General features: G+C 49.5%; 1 protein-coding gene across 2 annotated transcripts in view; it reads left to right on the forward strand.

The window, feature by feature from the left end:
* Positions 1-2,638: 2,638 nt before the first annotated feature.
* ENTREP2 (endosomal transmembrane epsin interactor 2) overlaps positions 2,639-19,551 on the forward strand; it is a 196,076-nt gene continuing 179,163 nt past the window's right edge. For both annotated transcript variants that reach the window (XM_037053770.1, XM_037053771.1), the window contains exon 1: positions 2,639-2,857. In XM_037053770.1, the coding sequence (XP_036909665.1) occupies positions 2,639-2,857 (219 nt within the window). The remainder of the gene's footprint in view (positions 2,858-19,551) is intronic.

Below are 19,551 nucleotides of genomic sequence, written 5' to 3' on the forward strand. Positions count from 1 at the left end.
GACATACACTATTTATTACCCAAGGGACAAAGACGAGTCCAAGTTTGTTTGTTTTTTTTAAGATTTTCTTTATTTTTAGAGAGAGGGGAAGGGAAGGACATAGAGCTGGAGAGAAACATTGACGTGAGAGAGAAACATGGATGGTTGCCTCTCGCACACCCCTAACCAGGGATCTGGCCTGCAACCCAGGCATGTGCCCTGACCCAGAATCAAACCAGTGACCCTCTGGTTTGTGGAATGATGCCCAACCTACTGAGCTACACCAGTCAGGGCAAGTCCAAGTTTTCATACATGTTTATTCTCTATCAAAGTCTGGAGATACCTGCACTGCTTCCAGACATCCATATACAGTTGTGTGAAGAAATGGGCCTCGGAGCTGGTGGAGGTGACCAGAGGACACCGGGAGCCAGTTCGAGTCCCTGATGTTCCGTTCCACACCTAGAAGTGGCATGGCTGGGTCATGGGATAATTCTGGACCTAGTTTTGAGGAACAGCGGGACTGTTTTCTCTCTGTACCATTTACACTCCCCCTCCCACTGAACAGGAGTCTGGTTTACCCACATCCTTGCCATCACTTGGCATTTGCAGGCTCTTAAAAATAATTTGTTACAGACATCCTACTGGATGGGAAGTGGTGTTTCATTGTATATTTGTCTTACTGCAGTAAAATAAAAGATAAAAATTTCCACCGGGATTACTTTTCAAGTGTTTAGTAATCGTGTGGCGTGGCATTCAGGACAGTTAAGCTGTGTGACCATCCTCGTCATCTGCCCCCAGGACTCTCTCAGCATCTGCCTCCAACACAAACTCCCCACCCCGCTTCCTCCAGCCCCTGGCAACCGGCAGGGGACTTCTCGAGCCTGTGAAAGTGACTTTCTAGTACCTCCCATCCTTTTGTGACTGGTTTCTCTCGGCATACTGTGTCTGAATTTCCCACCTTTTTACGACACCACATCTTGTTTATCCACTCACCCACTGATGGACACCTGGGCTATTTCCACCTTTTGGCCATTGTGAATAATGCCGAATGTCCATGGGAATGAAGGTATCTCTTCAAGTCTCTATACCTTTGGGGCACAAACTCGGAAGTGCTATTGCTGGATCCCAAAGGTCATATGATAATTCTCAGTGTAATTTTTGGAGTCACCTTCCTATTTTTCATAACAGCTGAAAGAGTACCGGTGCTCAGAGTACCCGATGCTTTGTGATCTTTAGTTGGGGGTGCGAATGAATGAATGAATGAATGAACCAAGGAGGTGACTACAAGGAGAAGAGAACTTCCTGGCAGGGTGGGCCTCCCCACTGCCCTACGGATTTCTGGACAGAAAGTGCCTCCAGCAAACCTGGGGTCTAAGTGGGGCCCGGAGGGGCTCAGCCATGTGGTACATGAGGACATGAGGAGAAAGTGGCGCTGGCCTCTGGCCAGCCTTTTGAGGTCAGCCACTTTATCTGCGGAATTCCCCACCCCCCGAGCCTCCCTCGGCCATTCCATTAAATTGGAAAATAAATCCCATCCCCGCCAAGGTGTTGGCTGATAAGGGCTGGAGCTATCGCCCCTTCCAGAGGAATTTGCATTTTAATAGAGGCTCGAGGAGCCCTAGAGGAATCCATATCTCTAACCGGGAAATTTCAAGCTCCCGGGACGTTGCCGAGTTTCTTACCCACCCCGGGCACTGTCAGAGATCTGCCACAGGCTGCGGAGGGAGAGCCGGCCACTTCCCCACCACAACAGCGCCACGAACTTTGTCACGTTGAGTCCCATCCCTCCGACTTCCTGACACGCCTGGGTCTCTCCCTGGGTCCACACAGCCTCTCCCGCGCCGGCCGTCTCACAGTCGTCCCACCCACCGCGCCCCAAGGCGGCCTATGGCCACCAGAGCTTGCAAGCTCTCCTGGTATTCCAAGGAAGGCGATAATCAGGTATTTAAAGCCTTAACCTGGCCACTTGTCTTAGGCCCAAACTTTTTGTGTGGACCCAGAGCCCTGCCAGTGACAGGTGGGTGAGAGACGTCGAGATGCACTCGGGGAGGCTGCAGAGCAGCGTCCTTCAGGGCCCCGCGCTCAAGGCCGGGCCAGGACGCCGGGGAACTGCGGCGACGCTGCAGCGCGGATCTGGGGGCTGCGCGTCGGAGAGGGTGCGCCGCCACACCTGGGGCGGAGCGCTCGGAATTGCCCTCACCTGCGCAGCCCGCCGAGCCCCGCGGTCTCCCCTGGCCCCCGCCCCAAAAGCGCGCGCCCCTCCTGGGCCGGCCTCCGGCTGGGCCCACGGGCCCGGCTCCCGGGCCCCTCCAGCGCCCCCTTCCGCCGAGGCTGCCGCGCTCTTGCCCTTGACCCGCCTGGGGCGCCCACTCAGAGCCTCCGACCCGCCTCCGCCGCCGCGGCCGCACCTGCGCCCAGCTGCTCCCCGCCCGCACTGGGCCGGCGCAGCGCGCGGTGGCGGCGGCGGCGGCGGCGGGGCTCGCGCACGGGGACGGCGGGGCTCGCGCCTGCGCTCGGGNGTAAGCGGCCGCCGCAGCCCCCAGGGCCCGCAGGGAGGCCGTCCCCGCGCCCGCGCCGGGCGCAAGTTGCCTCAGACCCTCGGTGAGGAGAGGCGGCACCGGCCGGCGGGAGCGGGGAGAGGCGTGCGGGCGCGGGCGCGATGCCTCCGGCCGGCGGTCCCCGAGCACCGCGCCCCGCCGCGCTGCCCCGCAGCCTGTCCCGCCTGCGCCAGTGCCCGGGCCGCTCCCGCATAGTGCTGGCGCTCGGGGCCACGCAGATGGCGCTCGGCTGCCTCATCGTGGCCGTCAGCTTCGCCGCGCTGGCGCTCACCACCTCGGCCCGCGTCCGCCACTCCTGCCCCTTCTGGGCCGGCTTCTCGGTGAGTGTCGCGACCCCGCGGTGACTTCACAACTCCGGGCGCAGCAACTCCGGGGACCCCCGTCGCGTCTGTCGCGGCGCCCTTTCCCGTCCCTGTCGATGATCCCGCAGTTACTTTTCTTAGAGGAACAAGCCGGGCTCCCGCCCTCCGCCCGAAGACGGTGGGCATGGGCGCGCGTGGGTCGGCGGCTGGACGCCCGGGGACCCGGGACCCGCCGCGCCAGCCGACCGGCCGAGACCGGGGCGGGGCGGGGTCTGTGGCGCCGCGTGCGCCTCGCCCGGGGGTGGGGGGTGCTGAGGACGCGGGGACCCGCGGCAGCCGCTCCCCGACCCCGGGCGGCCGCTCACCGACTCGGCGGCGTGGACATCGCGTTTCCCGCGTCCGCCGGGACTGCGGGCTCGGCGGGCGGCGGGACCGGGCAGGCGACCCGCAGCGGCGGCTGGGGCGTGTTCGCGGAGACCACCAGGGTGGCCGGTTTTCAGGCTGCGGACCCTACATCGGAGTGGCTTGCGACTAACGAACGTCCGCAGGAAACCATCAAGCGATGGTCCCCACCAGTTAAGCGTTTTGCTATTTAGAGCCTTTTGGTGAAAGTTGCTCGGACCAGTGGAAACGGGACAGAGAGGCGCAGCGCGGATATTTACAGAGGGGCGCGCCCGCGAACTCCCGCCGTCTGTCCCCACGTTTGGGGTCCGTCCGTCCTCGCAGGCTTCGCGGCGCACTCAGTCTGTGCCGACTCCACGCCTCGGGAAGCTCGGACCCGGCCTCGGCGCTGAGCGTTTGCTGTTTGTTCTTGAGTTTTGCATTTTAAACACTCTGCCCCGGCCTTGCTGCTGGGTGCTGTTTGCCTTGGCGCCGCCGGCCTTTGTTCTCTGAGTCCATTGCGTGGCTTTTAAAACGAGATCGGAGCCCCGCGGACCCTCGGAAGCGCAGATCGAGGCAGGTGTGGCGGGTCCTCCTGACGGGGGCGTTGGTTTTCCCGGCTGGTTTCCGACCCGGGCGGAGGGGCTCGCACCGCGGAGGGGGAGACGCGGAGGGAGAGCGCCCCCGGCTGTGCGCGTTAGGTTCCGGGAGAGGAGGCTGGAGGCAGGGGGTCGGGCCCGCCACTCTTTGTAGTCTCCACACATCTGTTGCTCAGTTTTTCGCATGATTCGCCTAATCTTGTTTTTTTCGTGTGGTCTGTCCTCTGGGCGCCGAGGTTTGTGTCTGTCGGAACCAGCCTCCAGGGGGCAGTCTGGCTGGGGTTCCTTCCCGTCTGCTCTTTCCCCACTGACCCTCCGCCTTGGGGTCCGGGCTCCCGCAGGGCTGACCCAAGGAGCTGCCTTTTGGTAATGAACCTAAAAGGGAAAACGTGCGTTGGACACCGTAGGAAAGCTGTTCCTGTGGGAAGATGCACATTCACTCCATTTCATTCTAAACAGTCAAAAGAAATACGTGAAACGAGAAGTCAACGGAAATTCCCAATGTTAGCACTTTCAACAGCTGTTCGTTGAAATCAGTTCTGGCTTCCCCTGATCGAGAGTATTTCCATAAATGTGTGCTCTTTGCCGACGTTCCTCTGGGCTTTGGGGAACATCAATGAACACAGAATACTCTGCTTACCTTTAAAAAAAAACCACACAACTTTTTAAAAGTCCTCACTTGAGGATATGTTGATTGATTTTTAGAAAGAGAGGGAAACATCGATGTGAGAAATACTGTTCTGTTGCCTCCCATTCGTGCCTGGACTGGGGATCGAACCCACAACCTTTCAGTGCAAGGGACAAAGCTGCAACCAAATGAGCCACCCAGCCAGGGCTCTGCTGACCTGTTAGAGATTTTAGGTCACTTCTGCCCTCAGGCCACGTCCCAGGACTCTGCCTTTCCGTTCACTTTCTCCTGGGCTTATTTTCTTTCTTTCTTTTTTTAAAAAAAAATTATTTATTTTTAGAGAGTGGGGAAGGGAAGGAGAAAGAGTGGGAGAGAAATATCAGTGTGTGGTTGCCTCTCACACGCCCCCTACTGGGGACCTGGCCCACAACCCAGGCCTGTGTCCTGAGTGGGAATTGAACCGGTGACCTTTTGCTTCACAGGCCCTTGCTCAATCCACTGAGCCACACCAGCCATGGCCTGTTTTCATTTTTCAAACTTGATTTGCTATGGGCACCTTTAAAACCCTTTCATAACAGCAAACACTATCCGCCCCCCCCTGCCCTTCGAAGAGGTAGGGGTTGCTTCCAGGGCAGTTGGGACAAGTTTTCTTGTCAGTGTGTGGCTGTGAGTGGTAACTGTGCCCAGCGGCACCTGTGCCCAGACGTCAGGACACCACCTGGCAAGGACATTTTTCATGCAAGGATGGTGGCCAGGGTGGCCGGCTTCACAACCAGCCCTGCTCAGTGGGGTTCAGGGCCGTAGGTGGGGTAGCTGCCAATTTCCTCGGTGGTTCCTGGTGCTTGCACTCCTGGGGACCTTCCACCGCTGGAATTCTGACCCCAGCCAAGGAGCTGCCTTGACTGGTGGAACGGAGGACACGCGCTGGTGTCAGCACTGGGCCTAGGCCCTGAGAAGTCTTGGCAGCTTCCGCAGAGTGTGCTGCGCTGCGGAGGGTTTAAGCAGCTCCTGTAAGTTGGGCTTCTCCATAGAAACGACCCGTGGAATGTATACACCTGTGCGCATGTCACAGGAGAGGGAGGAGAGGTCTTGGGTCGCTGGGCACCCGGAAGGCCCTCCATCGGCTGTCTGCAGGCTGGGGAACCAGGAAGCTGGTGGGTAGCCAGGCCCATGTCCAAAGGCCCGCCAGCTAGAGAGCCAGGGGTGTAAGCACGGGGCTGGGAGCTGGGAGCCCTGGTGTCCCAAGGCAGAAGCAGACAGGTGTTTCCGCTGCATCAGAGAGGGAATTTGCCCTCGTGTTTACTTCTAGTCACGCCCTCAAAGGATTGGGTGGTGCCAGCCTGTGCTGCTGAGGAGGACCTTCTTCTTTTCAAAAATTTATTTATTTATTTTTAGAGAGGGGAAGGGAGAGAAACTTCAGTGTGTGGTTGCCTCTCACGCACCCCCTACTGGGGACCTGGCCTACAACCCTGGCATGTGCCCTGACTGGGAGTTGAACTGGCAACCCTTTGGTTTGCAGGCCGGTGCTCAATCCACTGAGCCACATCCGCCAGGGCTAGGGCGACCTTCTTGACACAGTGAATTGATGCAGGTTCTAATGGCTTCCTGGGACACCCTCCCACACACACTCAAAATAATGTCTTACCATCTACCCAGGCAGCCCAGTGAAAAGGACACAGAAAAATTGACCTTATACTTGCCACAGGTCCCTCAGCTCCAAAGTGGCCAGTGTCAGATTTGAACTCAGTTGCTCTGATTTGACAGGCTGTGCTCCTAACCATTGATCTTCACTGTCATCATCCCCCCCCCCGCCCCGCCCAGCCCCAGCAGACAGAAGGGGATTGGATAAAGCCCAGTGGGAGAGGGTCCCAGGTAAAGCCTCTACAAGGAGGTCACACCCTGTTTCTTAGGGAAAGTGCAAAATGCATGTGGAAAGGTGAAGAGTTGGAGAGAAACTTGGGAAGGTATTACCTTAGGGAAGTTGAAGAAGACTGAGGAAGGGGCCAGGGAACCTTGGCAAAGTTGGGGACAGCTCCTGTTTCAGTCACTGGAAGTCCCTTCCAAAGGGGTCCCTGTCCTGAGCTGCCATCCAGCTAGGACTCAGGCCAGGGACCCTGGGGCTGAAAGCCTGACCCTGTTGGACAGGCGATGGTTCTGCTGGCAGACTGGAGGACTGACAGAGCTGGGTGGATAACAGTCTTGAATGGTTATCCATCCTTTAAAGGGGCAGCTTCCTTATTTGCCCTTGACAACGTTTCTAATACCCAGGACATCAGAGACCAGCACACTGGGGGGGAGGGGTTCACATCGCCAGGTGCACCTGCTGATAAAGACCCTGGCGTTAGGAGTCTATGTGCCTGTGTGAGTGTGTGTAAATGTATCTTTTTCCTTTAAAGGCAAAGCCAGTGGCTTGCTTCCTAGTCCGAAAGCAATATGTGCTTGTTGCAATAATGAAAATCAAAAGAAGTGTACACACAAACTCACGTAGACAAGTGCCTTCCATCCCAATTCTGTACCCAGAGGTCACCTGTATTACTGGAGTGTTTGGATGTGCTCCATACTTCTCTTTACAATAAAAAAATATTAGAATTTATGTATACATGGAATATGTTTCTTTTGAAACAGTTTAGAAGATACCACACACCTTACTCGGCGACTTCTGTTTTATTTAGAATAGAAGAAATACTCCCCTCGGTAGCCCACTATTATTATTATTCCCATTATTTTTAAAACTGTGTAAGAGTCCATAGTATGAGTGATTATAATGTATTCATTTATTCTCCTCCTGGGAACATTCCAATTGTATCAGTTCTGTGTTTCTACGAACAACGCCGCTTCTCGGGCCTTAGATGCTGGCACTTGCTTTCTGGGCGTAAAATTCCCGAGTGGAGTTGCTGGTCAAAGCGCGTTCAAATCTGGGATGTCCTTAGGGTTTGATTTACTAACTCCACCTGACGTTGCGGCCACTCCTGCATGCTGTGACAGTGCCCTTCTGCACCCGTCACCAGCCAAGGATGTTAGCTGTCTTCGACATTTTCATGTTTCTGATGGAAGACAGTTGTTTTCATTGGATCTGAATTTTCATGGCCACTAGATCTATGTTGCAGATATTTTCTCGCAGGTTTTCACTTCTAAATTGGCTTACTTTTTGCTGTTTTGTGCCACGTGGAAAATTTTAGAACTTTTTCTGTACTCTTATACCCTTTAGTTAAGAGGGTTGTTCCTGTAGAGGTCACACAAAGGTTCTTTTAGATCTACTTCCAGAGTTTTCCCTGTGCTTCTTAATGCTCAAATTTTCATTCATTTGGAATTTATTTTGCACTTGGGATGAAAAAAACACCCTACGTTTATTTGCCTTCGGACAAATCTATGTATGGTTCTGCTCTTGGACGCTGTTCTGTTTTGCTCTTTTTTGTTAATTGAGGTGTAATGGACATATACAACATTATGTCAGTTTCAGGTGTGCAGCAGTGATTTCTGTGTTTGTGTGCGTTGTCGAAGGGTGTTACATCGCGTCTCTTTTTATCCCTGTTCACTTTTCTCTTTTGCTCTGAAGTCTAATTAGTCTGATATTAACATAGCCATTCTGGCTTTGCTTTGGTTATTGTTTGATGGTATATCTTTTTCATGTTTAAAGTACTTCCCATGCTTTTAACTCACTTTAATCACCGTGACGAGTTCCTTGTAGATAGTATGTAGTATGTAGTTCGGTCTTTTTGTAAAAAGACCCACTCTGCCAGTCTCTATTGTTACATTGAACGTAATTATCGATAGGTTTTAAGTTAAATCTACCTTTTTTCTTTTTTTTGTACCCTCCTCATTTTGTTCTTGTTTCCCCTTTCCTGCTTTCTTTCAGCTTATTTGGAATCTTAGGTAACCACTGCCTTTTAATTCGTGTCTTGTGTGTTTAGCTTTATTTCTTGGTGCAGTACTTTCAGTACTTCCTCCACAGATAACAGTGCATATCCTTAACTTCTCCCTGTCTACACGGAATCAGTTTCACCACTTCCGGTGGGCGTGGTGAAACACTCATCACCGTGAAGTGGTAAAGGCTCATCACCAGTTATGTCCCTTACTTATGTTGTAGTTGTTTTATATGTTATATCTCATATAATTTACTCCATATATCACGTCTACCTGTGTCGAACACTCAGATGGCTTTGCACTTTTGTTTTAAAGAACTCAGTTGTGGAAGAAAAGTCCATGTTGTATTTACCATTTCTTTTTTCTTTTTAAAAACATTTTATTTTTAGAGAGGGAAGGGTGGGAGAACGAGAGGGAGAGAGGCATCCATGTGTGGTTGCCTCTCTCACACCCCGCACTGGGGACCTGGCCCCCAACCCAGGCATGTGCCCTGAACGGGAATCGAACCGGCAACCCTTTGGCTTGCAGGTCTGTGCTCAGTCCACTGGGTTGCACCAGCCAGGGCTGGAGCTTCATTGTTTTGAACATGGTGACTAAGTGAGTAAGCGTCCAGATCATCATCCTTTCCATGTAAAGGACACTGATTTTGAATTTGCAAGAACTCCAGGATTATTGCCCCCAGGAGCCCTTAGGAGTTTACCAGACAGTGAACTTCGAAGAACCAGAAAATAAGTGGTGAAGTTTTTCCTAAGTTCTGGGGCCGCACCTTCACTAGATTGATCTCCAAACTACAGTGATAAGGTTGGCGGGGGAGGGCAAATTAACACATAAGTGTTCCATGTTCTGGTTACGTAGAACTATGCAGCTAAAAAGAAATGGGAGGAGACGACGGCAGAGTCCAGCCCGCTCTGTGGTTGTCCCGTGGGTGTTGGGCAGCAATGAAGCAGGACGTCCTGACACTGGCCAAGCCAGCAGCGGAAGAGCAGGTTCACCTGAGGCTGCGGAGATGGACCCCAGGATAATACTGATGATTTGGGGAGCCAGGGGAGGGAGGAAGAAGCAGTTACCAGGTAATTGCACTATTGCTCATAGTAACAAGGGAATAATGTCTGAAAGAAGAGGTTGCTGAGGCGGTTATATAAGGTAACAATGTAAAAGTAGTAACTAGCACCAGAACCCTTCCTCCATACCTAGAGAGAGGGGGGGCAAGAGCACAGCAGCCTGCATTCTAAAGGGCTGTGTGTGTGTGTGTTCAGATTTTTTAAAATTTACTTATTTTTAGAGAGGGAGAAAGGAGAGAAACATCGATGTGTACAAGAAACACTGATTGGTTGCCCCTGCACACATCTGGCCCGGGACCTGGCCCACAACCCAGGCACATGCCCTGACTGGGAATTGAACCCGCAACCTTTCCGTTTGGGGGATGAGGACGCCCAACCCACTGAGCCACACCGGTCAGAGCTGTGCATCAGTGTTTTATTATTCTTTCTTCTTTTTCTTTTGTGCATCAGTGTTTTAAATACACAGTTAAGGCCCTGGCTGGTGTAGCTCAGTGGATTGAGCACAGGAAATTGAACCAGAGGATTGCGGTTCAATTCCCAGTCAGGGCACATGCCTGGGTTGCAGGCCAATTCCCTGCGGTCCAACTCCCAGCAGGGGACGCACGAAAGGCAACCATACATTGATGTTTCTCTCCCTCTCTCCTTCCCCTCTAAAGATAAATAAATAAATAAAATCTTAAAAAAAGTAAATATACAGTTAGCCCTGGCTGGTGTAGCTCAGTGGATTGAGCTTGGGCCTGCGAACCACACGATCCTGGTTCAATTCCCAGTCAGGGCACATGCCTGGGTTGCAGGCCAGTTCCCAGCAGAGGATGCACTAGAGGCAACCATACATTGATATTTCTCTCCTTCTCTCCTTCCCTTCCCCTCTAAAAATAAATGAATAAATAAATAAAATTTAAAATATATATATACAGTTAAAATACTTGCAAAGCTCATGCCAAACGCATAGATAATATGGAAATGGGCTGAATTAACCTAGTTTTGAAAAAAGTGTTTCAGGTTGACTAGCCAGGCAAGATCCAGAGATAGGCCTAAAATGAAGAGATTTAGAAAGGCTGAAAATAAAAGGACTGAAAACCCCAGACCGGGCATATTAGAATAAAAAGAACACAGGGTTTCCTCTTTTCCGACAAGGCGGACTTTGTATAATTCTGCTTGTTCATAATATAAGAGAATTCTGTGTGTTCATATTTTGGATCTCCTGACGAACATTTTTTAGCCTGAATATTAACTACTTGAACAGATAAAGTGTTCTCAGGTTTCGTCATAAGACTCTTGTCTGTACTTTTATTTTTGTTAAGCTCTCACCCAATGATGTATTTATTGATTTGAGAGAGAGAGAGAGGAAGTGGGGGGAGAGAGAGAAACACCAGTTGGTTGCCTCCTGAATGTACCCTGACTGGGAATCGAACTGGCAACCCTTTGGTTCAGAGGCTGATGGTCAATCCACTGAGCCACACCAGGCAGGGGTCATTTCCTCCATTTTTAAGTAAATGTATCTGCTTTCCACAGCTATATTCCCATTGTTGACAAATAGTTTTATTTCTTTAGAATCAATATTCTTCACATCTCAGTATTTGTTTCATATTCTTATTTCTTTTCCTTAATCTGAAATCTTAGTTTTGAAAGACAGTGTGAAGGGAGACGGTGCTGTCTAGCTCTTGATTTTAGTGGGAATAGCTTTAATTTCATCTGAGGTTTGCTTTTATTTCTTGATAGATAATTTTGATGACTTCGACTTTGCTGTCATTTCCAACTTGCAGAAGAGTCGCACGACAAGTACAAAGAATCTCATTTCTCCTTAAACCACGTTCACCAGCTATTAGCATTTTGTCCCGTTCACTTCATCATTTCCAGATTCCTAAACTGATCAGTTGGTTGACCGATTGACGCATTCATCTACGCAATTTTTCTGAATCACTGTCGGGTGCAGTGCAGACCTCTTGCCCCGTTGCCTCTCCTACTGAAGTATTTCCTAAATCCAGGGGCATGACATAAACACGGCGCAATAATAAAAGTCAGGAAAGGGAGATTCACACGACATTATCCACAATCCATATTCAAATGCTGTGAATTGTCCCCAAAATGTTCTCCATGACTATTTCCCCACCTGCTTTCCAGGCCTGTCTTCAAATTAGGAACAATTCAATGTACTGTAATCAGGCAGTTTCCTTCGGTTTAGAATTCTTACAAGACCGGACTGCTGAATTTTTCAGATGTTTGCAGTCATTCATTTATAGAATCTCTTACTTATTCTGTTTTAGTAACTGATGTGCTGAAATAGGTTGATGGATTTCCTAATGGCGAATTATCCTTGGATTTTGGAAACATGCTTATCACATTCTTTGAACATGTTCCTGGAACCACGTGCCAGGGGGATGAAGATTTTTGCTTCCACAGCCACAGAAAAGTTGGTCTGGAGTCTGTGTTCATGTGTACACCTAAGCATACACTGTCTTTATGAAGACGTGGGTTGTGCTGGCCTGGTAAGATAACTTGGTGAGCTTTCCTGCCTTGGCCGGTGGCTCGGTTGGTGGGAGCATTGTCCTGTGCACCAGAGGGTGCGTGTTCCATCCCCGGTCAGGGCACAACCTAGGTTTCAGGTTCCATCCCCTGTAGGGGTGAGTACAGGAGGCGACCAATCAATGTTTCTCTCTCTTTCTCTCTCTCAAATCAAGAAGCGTGTCCTCAGGTGATGATTAAAAAAGAAATTGGTGAGCTTCCCATATTTTTCTCTGGACTAGCATAAGAAAGGTGTGTTCTCCGGAAGGCAGAAAGCTCATCTGAAAACCTGGAGTCATTCTAAATGCTAGATCCTCAGGAACCATTCATGGTCTTACATGTTATTCATTTATTTTCCCCCTTTAAAAAAATTTTTTTTTAAGATTTTATTTATTTATCTTTAGAGGGGAAGGGAAGGAGAGAGGGAGAGAAACATCAATGTATGGTTGCCTTTCGTGCGTCCCCTGCTGGGAATTGGCCTGCAGGGAACTGGCCTGCAACCCAGGCATGTGCCCTGACTGGGAATCGAACCGCGATCCTCTGGTTCGCAGGCCCGTGCTCAATCCACTGAGCTACACCAGCCAGGGCCTAAAATTTTTTAAAGTTGTTGTTCACGTCTTACATGTTATTTAACTTGTCTTCTTCAGCAAGCTTTGATTTTCTGTTTTATATATATTTTTTCTCCTTAAAAATTATCATTTGCTTCCTATTATAACAATTTCTACTTCATCAATTTTCACTTTTGATCCCTGCTACACCCCTGCTTTCTTTTTGCTTTATTTTCTTGGGTTTCATAGATTTTTTCAGTTGCATATTTAATATATAGGCGTACTTTTTAAATAATAGAAGCAAGTGTACAGTTAAAGTTTTATGCTGAGTGTAGGTATACTTGTAGCACATATATTTCTGTATGGAGTCCTCCCATTTTCATTAATTTTTAGATGTTTATAGTTTGGGGTTTTTTTAGGATTTTATTTTTAGAGACAGGGGAAGGAAGGGAGAAAGAAGGAGAGAAACATCCATGGGTTGCCTCCCACATGTGCCCTGACTGGGAATCGAACGGGTGATCTTTTGTTTTGTGGGAGAACGCCCAACCCACTGAACCACACTGTTCAGGGCTATAATTTTTGTTTTATTTTTTCCTTTGATCCTGGGGTTCTGTAGGGGGATATTTCTTAGTCTGTACCTCTTTCTGAGAGGTGGAGGTTGGGAGGCATTCTTGTACTGACTTCTCATTTTACTTGATTATGGTCGGTGAATGTGGCCATAAAATTTCTGCTCTTCATAATTTAATGTTTTTTTTGAAGACATCAGTACATGGTTCACTTTTTCAGTTTTGAATCTTTTACTCTTTTCTTTATTGTTTTGTCTGTGCAATATGTTACATGGTTTGGCAGGTGTGTTAAAATCATCCCTCTGTTTTATTTTCTTGAATTCTTGTATTTCTCTGACCTTGTTTTATGTATTTTACCTTTGTGTTGTTTGCGGAGTAAATGCTTATGAACGTATCTTATTCACTGATAAAACCTCTTGTCCCAGGTGTCAGTTTCACACCCTGACCCCTGTCACCACCCCCCACACAGTGACTCTACCCCCTGCCCCCCATCCTGAACTGATCATCCACCTCCTGACCTCGACCCCCAGGATGACACCCCTTGGAACCTTTCTGTCTCTGGTTCATTTCGAAAGACTTGTTCAAGAGCAAATGGACTTTGAACACCTTTACTTAAGTTGAGCATGTGAAAGATAGATGGTTTTTTTTGCTTCATATTTCAGTCTTTTGTCGGGAAATTTTGAGGTTGAATTATGCAGAGGCCAAGAAGTCCCTGGATCCTATGGTTTTATTAGAGTAAAGACCATGTCACAAAGCCTGTGACAGCCACTTAAGACTCCTACATATTCTTTTCATATCATCGGTGTGTTCAAACCATGTGGGTGGCCCTCGGTGCTGGCCAAGCAGGGGTCCAAGGTGGCAGTCGTGGAAGGAGGGACCGTGGCCCTGGTGGCAAAGGCTAAGTCAGGCCTTCCTCCCAGCCCGCAGGCCACCCCATCCTTGTGCCCTTGGGCACCCGCTGAGGACCTTGCCTGGGGAAGGGACGACCCTCCGTCCTGGGGGAGCCCTGCTGTCTCACGGGGCAGCGGGTATAGTGGCCCCTGTTAGCTTTTGGGGGAGCTCTGGACACGTGCCTGTCTGGGTGCTGGCCAGAGGCACCCTGGTCCCTCCTTCCCGGAGACCAGGGGTGAGTCCTAGTTCCGTGTGTGGCTCCGGGCCCACTGTCCCCAGCAGGAGTGGCAGCCTGGGATGGAGGTGTGGGCAGAAACCCTCCTCTTCCTCGGGAAGCAGCGGCCGGCTGGGCCGCTCTCTAAGCTGGGACCCTGAGTGAGATTTTATTTTCTTCGCTGCCGCTTCCTGCTCCCCAGGAGGGGGGGGGGGGGGTGGCGCGTGCGGCCCTGCTGTGCAGCTTCACTCTGTCAGGTTCGGGGGGGAAAGGATATTTCGGTGTTGGTTCCCTCTGTGCCACTTTCTTAATACTTATTTTCTTCAAAGTAAGGAGGCATTCGACGATTCAGCACATGTTGGTAAACACGCAGCAGGCCCAGTGTTGTCTCATTCATAAAACAGGACCGGTCTCTGTTTACGTGGAATACAGCTGCCAGGCATCGCCGTGCAGCGTGTGAGGGTAGTGAAGTGCCCAGGTCGGGGACCGGTCAGGGCGCTGAGTCGCAGAAAACAGTCCAGTTTAGCCAGTGTTACGGAACCCCAGGTGTCTGGGCCCGGGTGGAGCCCCTGGCAGAGCCCCTAGCGGCTCCGGGCCGTGACAAACGGAGGCTGCTCTGCAGCGGCCAGCGCAGCACAGCCACCCCAGCTTCCTGGGGACTCCGTGCTGTGGACTCTGCTGCCCCCCACCTCCCCCAGGGTGTCACACGGCTCCCTGGTTGGCACTCACATCACCGACCTGAGCCCTAGCTGCAAGGAAAGCTAGTGGGGGACATTCCCCAGAGGTGCTGGGGGGGGCGACGAGTGGAGGCGGAATATTTGAACGATGCTGGGTAGCCACCCGTGTGACAAAAATACCTGCCGCAGTGGCAGTCTGTACTGAGGGGAGGGCGGAGGCGGAGGCAAGCCCAGTGGAGAAGGCGTCCGGCTGGAGCTAGAGAAACCCGCTCATTCCCGCGATTTCTCCTTGTTACTGGCTCTGCGACTGGAGCTGGTCACTTACTCTCTTTGATCTCAATTTCCTTGGCTCTAAAAAAGGGCCCAGGAAACGTGGTGTTTCAGATCCCTTCCGGCGGGCGGCCTGCGTGAGACACTGAGGAGACATTTGCTGCCTGAACGAATAAATGAACCTGCTACTGGTTGGGCCTCAGGGAAAGACAGATGCACAGGAGAGACAGACAAGGTTTTGAATCTTGTTTGAAATTACAGTGTGCTTACAGTCTAGTGGTTTTAAAGTCCCGGGAAGTCTTCAAATGTTAGCTTTTTAAAAAATTATTATTTCGCCCTGGCTGGTGTAGCTCAGTGGATTGAGCACAGGCCTGCAAACCACATGATCGCGGTTCGATTCCCAGTCAGGGCACGTGTCTGGGTTGCAGGCCAGTTCCCAGCAGGGGACACATGAGAGGCAACCGTGCATTGATGTTTCTCTCCCTCTCTCCTTCTCTTCCCCTCTAAAGATAAATAAATAAAATATTTTTTAAAAATTATTATTTCTTTTTTTCTCTTTTTAAAAATATTTTATTTATTTATCTTTAGAGGGGAAGGGAAGGAGAGAGGGAGAGAAATATCAATGTATGGTTGCCTCTCATGTGTCCCTTGCCGGGAACTGGCCTGCAACACAGGCATGTGCCCTGACTGGGAATCGAACCGCAATCATGTGGTTCGCAGGCCTGTGCTCAATCCACTGAGCTACACCAGCCAGGGCTAAATGTTAGCTTTTTAAGGGAAGTTCATCTATGGCAAGAACAAGGAAGCAACAATGTACAGTCCTTTTTTTTTAGGACTTTATTTATTTATAGAGAAACCAGAAGGGAGAAAGAGAGGGAGAGATACACGTGCAAGAGATACATGGATTGATTGCCTTTCGAAGGCCTCCAGCTGGGGAGCTGGGCCACAACCCAACTCAGGCATGTGCCCTGCCCGGGAATCAAACTGGCGACCTTTCAGTTCTCAGGCTGAAATCCACTGAGCCACACCAGCCAGGGCGGAGGCAACAATCTTGAACATGTTAAACAATGCTTAGGGTCTATCAAGCACGTACATTGCAAGCTGTTTTCAGTTGTTTATTAGCAGTATTCAATGGAATTTACAGTGCCCATTTACAGCGACTAATTTAAAAAAAGACTGTCTTTTACCTTGATGAAAAGAGTTTGCCTTGGGTTACTAATAAGAATTCAGAGAGCTGGTGGCCTTTACAATTCATTGTGCCGTAAATGAGTTGGCCCAGCACATAATAAATCACTTGAGAATAAAACCTCTGTTATGTAGATCTCCTTCTAATAAGCATCATCTTTCTGGTAAAAAGAGATACTGTAATAAATGTACCTTCCATGAAATGTCTAACCAGGGGTAGTTATGTTTATCCCCATACAGTTTTCTTCTTTGGCCTCTCAGTTTGAGTCTTAGACTCTCTTCTCACTCACAGTGTAATTTTTCTCTTCTCTCTCCTGGCCATCGAGGATTGGGTTGGCAGCCTTTTACAGAATACTTGTCATATCCATGCTCATGGTCTTGACCTTTTATGCCCTTTTAGGACTGACAGCGTGATGTCAGGGCATATTGAATACTTCTGTGTGGTTTGTCTCCAAATTTGACTTTTCCCACGTTCCATTATGTATCCACGGAGATTGAACAGCCGTTCTGGAGAGTCAGCGGGAACGATGGATGGAGAATGGTTACAGTGCATCGGTCAGTGTCATGGACCCGTCCTGACCTTGATTGTATTCTAATCTGTCCAGAAGACTCGGCGCTTTTATTTTAAATTTTTATTTATCTTTAGAGGGAAAGGGAAGGAGAGAAGGAGAGAAATATCAACGTATGGTTGCCTCTCATGCGTCCCCTGCCGGGAACTGGCCTGCAACCCAGGCCTGTGCCCTGACTGGGAATTGAATGGCGATCCTTTAGTTGGCAGGCCTGTGCTCAATCCACTGAACTACACCAGCCAGGTTGTAGCTTATTTTTCATCATGGAACTTAGCCATGCTCAGGGCAGCCTCTGTCCACACGAAAGCGGTTAGTTTTTGGTACATATCATAGTGTAGAGTTTCTGAAGACATTTGATGGGACATCAAAAAAAGGAGGAGGAAAATTGAGACTATTTTGGTAGTAGAATCAAGCCAACCTTCTTGGTCACCTTCATTACAAAATTTAAAGACAGATTACAGATTCAAAAAAAAAAAGCAAATGTTTTTCTTTTCTAAGCTTGAGATGTATAATTGCCTTATGAAGCTGTATTTAAAATTCTTCCCCTAAAAGTCATACATGGTATTCTTTTTTCCTAGTAGGTAACTTTCAAGGGGAAATGGAAGCTATCTTCTCCTCAAGTTCCTAGGACCAAATCACATATACTTATGGTGTAAGAAAATGTAGACAGGTTGGTTAAAAATTTTCTGGAGAGTTGCAGTTTGGTATGCTGTGGATTTGGAAACACTAGCCAGAATAGAGGCCTCTTTATTATTATTTTTAATCTTCACCTGAAGACACTTTTTCAGGGCCTTTAGAGAGGGAGAAAGGGAGAGAGGGAGAGAAACATTCATATGATTGAAAAACATTGATTGGTTGCCTCCTGCACTTGCCCCATCTGGGAATCGAACCCACAACCTGGGTATGTGCCCCACCTGGGATCCAAACCTATTGCCTTTCAGTCTATGGGACGACTCTCCAACCATCTGAGCCACCTGGCCTGGGCTGGATGCTTCTTTAGACCTGGCTGGATTTTCCTTCCCTGGGTAGCCTTGGGTAAGTCACCTAGCCTCATTTTCTGCGACTGAGTGGTCATACGGAGCCGGTCCTGCCGTAAGTCCAAAGTCAAAAAGAATTCACTGACGCGGTCCGTCCACAGTGTCCCAAACACACACGTGTTAAGCCCCTCTCGTGCACAAGTACCAGGGCAGCATGGAGGGGTCTGCTGTCCCGGCCGGTAACTGTGTAACTGAGTTTCAGTGGAAGAGCTGCGAATCTTGGTTCTAATCTTGGCCCTTCTAGTTAATGCCTTGTATTTATTTTCTGTGAAATGCCAGTGAGATATATATTTGATAAGTAGTATTTCAGTCTGGAAATTGCTTGTAATTCTTGGGGAGATCTTGGACTTTGTGGGCTTTAAAATCTAGTAAGAATTCATTCTATGGGTGGTGTCTCCTTTTTCTTTTCTCCTCAAGTTTGTAAGATTTTTTTTTAAAGAACATTTTATTTATTTATTTTTAGAGAGTGGATAGGAGGGAGAAAGAGAGGGAGAGAAACATCAGTGTGTGGTTGCCTCTCATGTGGCCCCTAATGGAGACCTGGCCCACAACCCAGGCATGGGCCCTGACTGGGAATTGAATGAGTGAAGCTCCTTTTTTGTTAAAATAATCAAAATCTGTTTTTTGGCTAGTATAGTACAAACAAGAAGTTTTAAAAATTGAGACGTAGGGCCCCAGCCAGGTGGCCCAGCTGATTGGAGTGTTGTCCCATACACCAAAACATTGAGGGTTCAATTCCTAGTCAGGGCACATACTCGAACCTAGGTTACAGGTTCGATCTCCATGCGGGTCGTGTATGGGAGGCAACTGATCAATGTCTGTCTCTCTCTCTCAAATCAGTAAGCATATCCTGGAGTGAGGATTAGAAACGAAACTGAGACTTAGGTTGAAGCACTGGTTGAGCTAACTTCATTTGGGCAGCCCATTTGTCGAAGTGAGATTCTCGTTTTCGGCGAGATGGTGATGCCGTTTGGCACGTCAGTGACCAGCACTCAGCCCTCGGCAGCAGCTTCTCTTGGGAACAGCCGGTGTTGTGGCCGCTGAAACAAGTGCGTGGGAGGTAGCAGGTTTGTGCGTCTGCCAGTAGGGAGGTAGGGCCATGTTTTTGGCCCATGATTCTGAATCGATGCCTAAATCATCTGGCGAATTTTTTAGCCCTGTGTCTCAGCCGTGAATACTGCGGCTCAGGAAGCACTGTCTCCTTTTCACACACCTTCATTTTATTCCTGCAGAATGCACTGGAAGTGAACTGGCAAGCTGCAGTAAACACAGATCATTTCTTGAGCTTTTTGTTTACCAGTGGAGCTTTCTGAATAAATTATTTTCTTCAGGTCACAGAGTAGTGAAATGAATCCAAAAGCGCTCTGCATACTATAGGATAAACATTAAAGAAGAGATGCTTCAGAGAGCCATCGGGTCCCTCAGCCCTTCCCAGGTCAGCCCTGCTTTTTTTTTCTTTCAAGTGCCAGAGCTCTGGAACTTGAGCTTGAACTTGGAGGTCAAGCCAGTGGTCTGCTTGACCCTTCCCAGGCTCTCATCAAGGTAGACTGCCCTTTCTTCCTTCCTTTCTTCCTTTCTCTCTCTCTTCTTTTTAAGACAGACAAAAGGGAAGGGAGGGAGAAAGGGTGGGAGACATTCTATGTGTGATTGCCTCTCACTCACCCCCTACTGTGGGCCTGGCCCACAACCCAGGCATGTGCCCTGACTGGGAATTGAA

The sequence above is a fragment of the Sturnira hondurensis genome, unplaced genomic scaffold, assembly GCF_014824575.4.
Source record: "Sturnira hondurensis isolate 20B ecotype Veracruz unplaced genomic scaffold, ASM1482457v3 Scaffold0007865, whole genome shotgun sequence".
NCBI lineage: Eukaryota > Metazoa > Chordata > Mammalia > Chiroptera > Phyllostomidae > Sturnira > Sturnira hondurensis.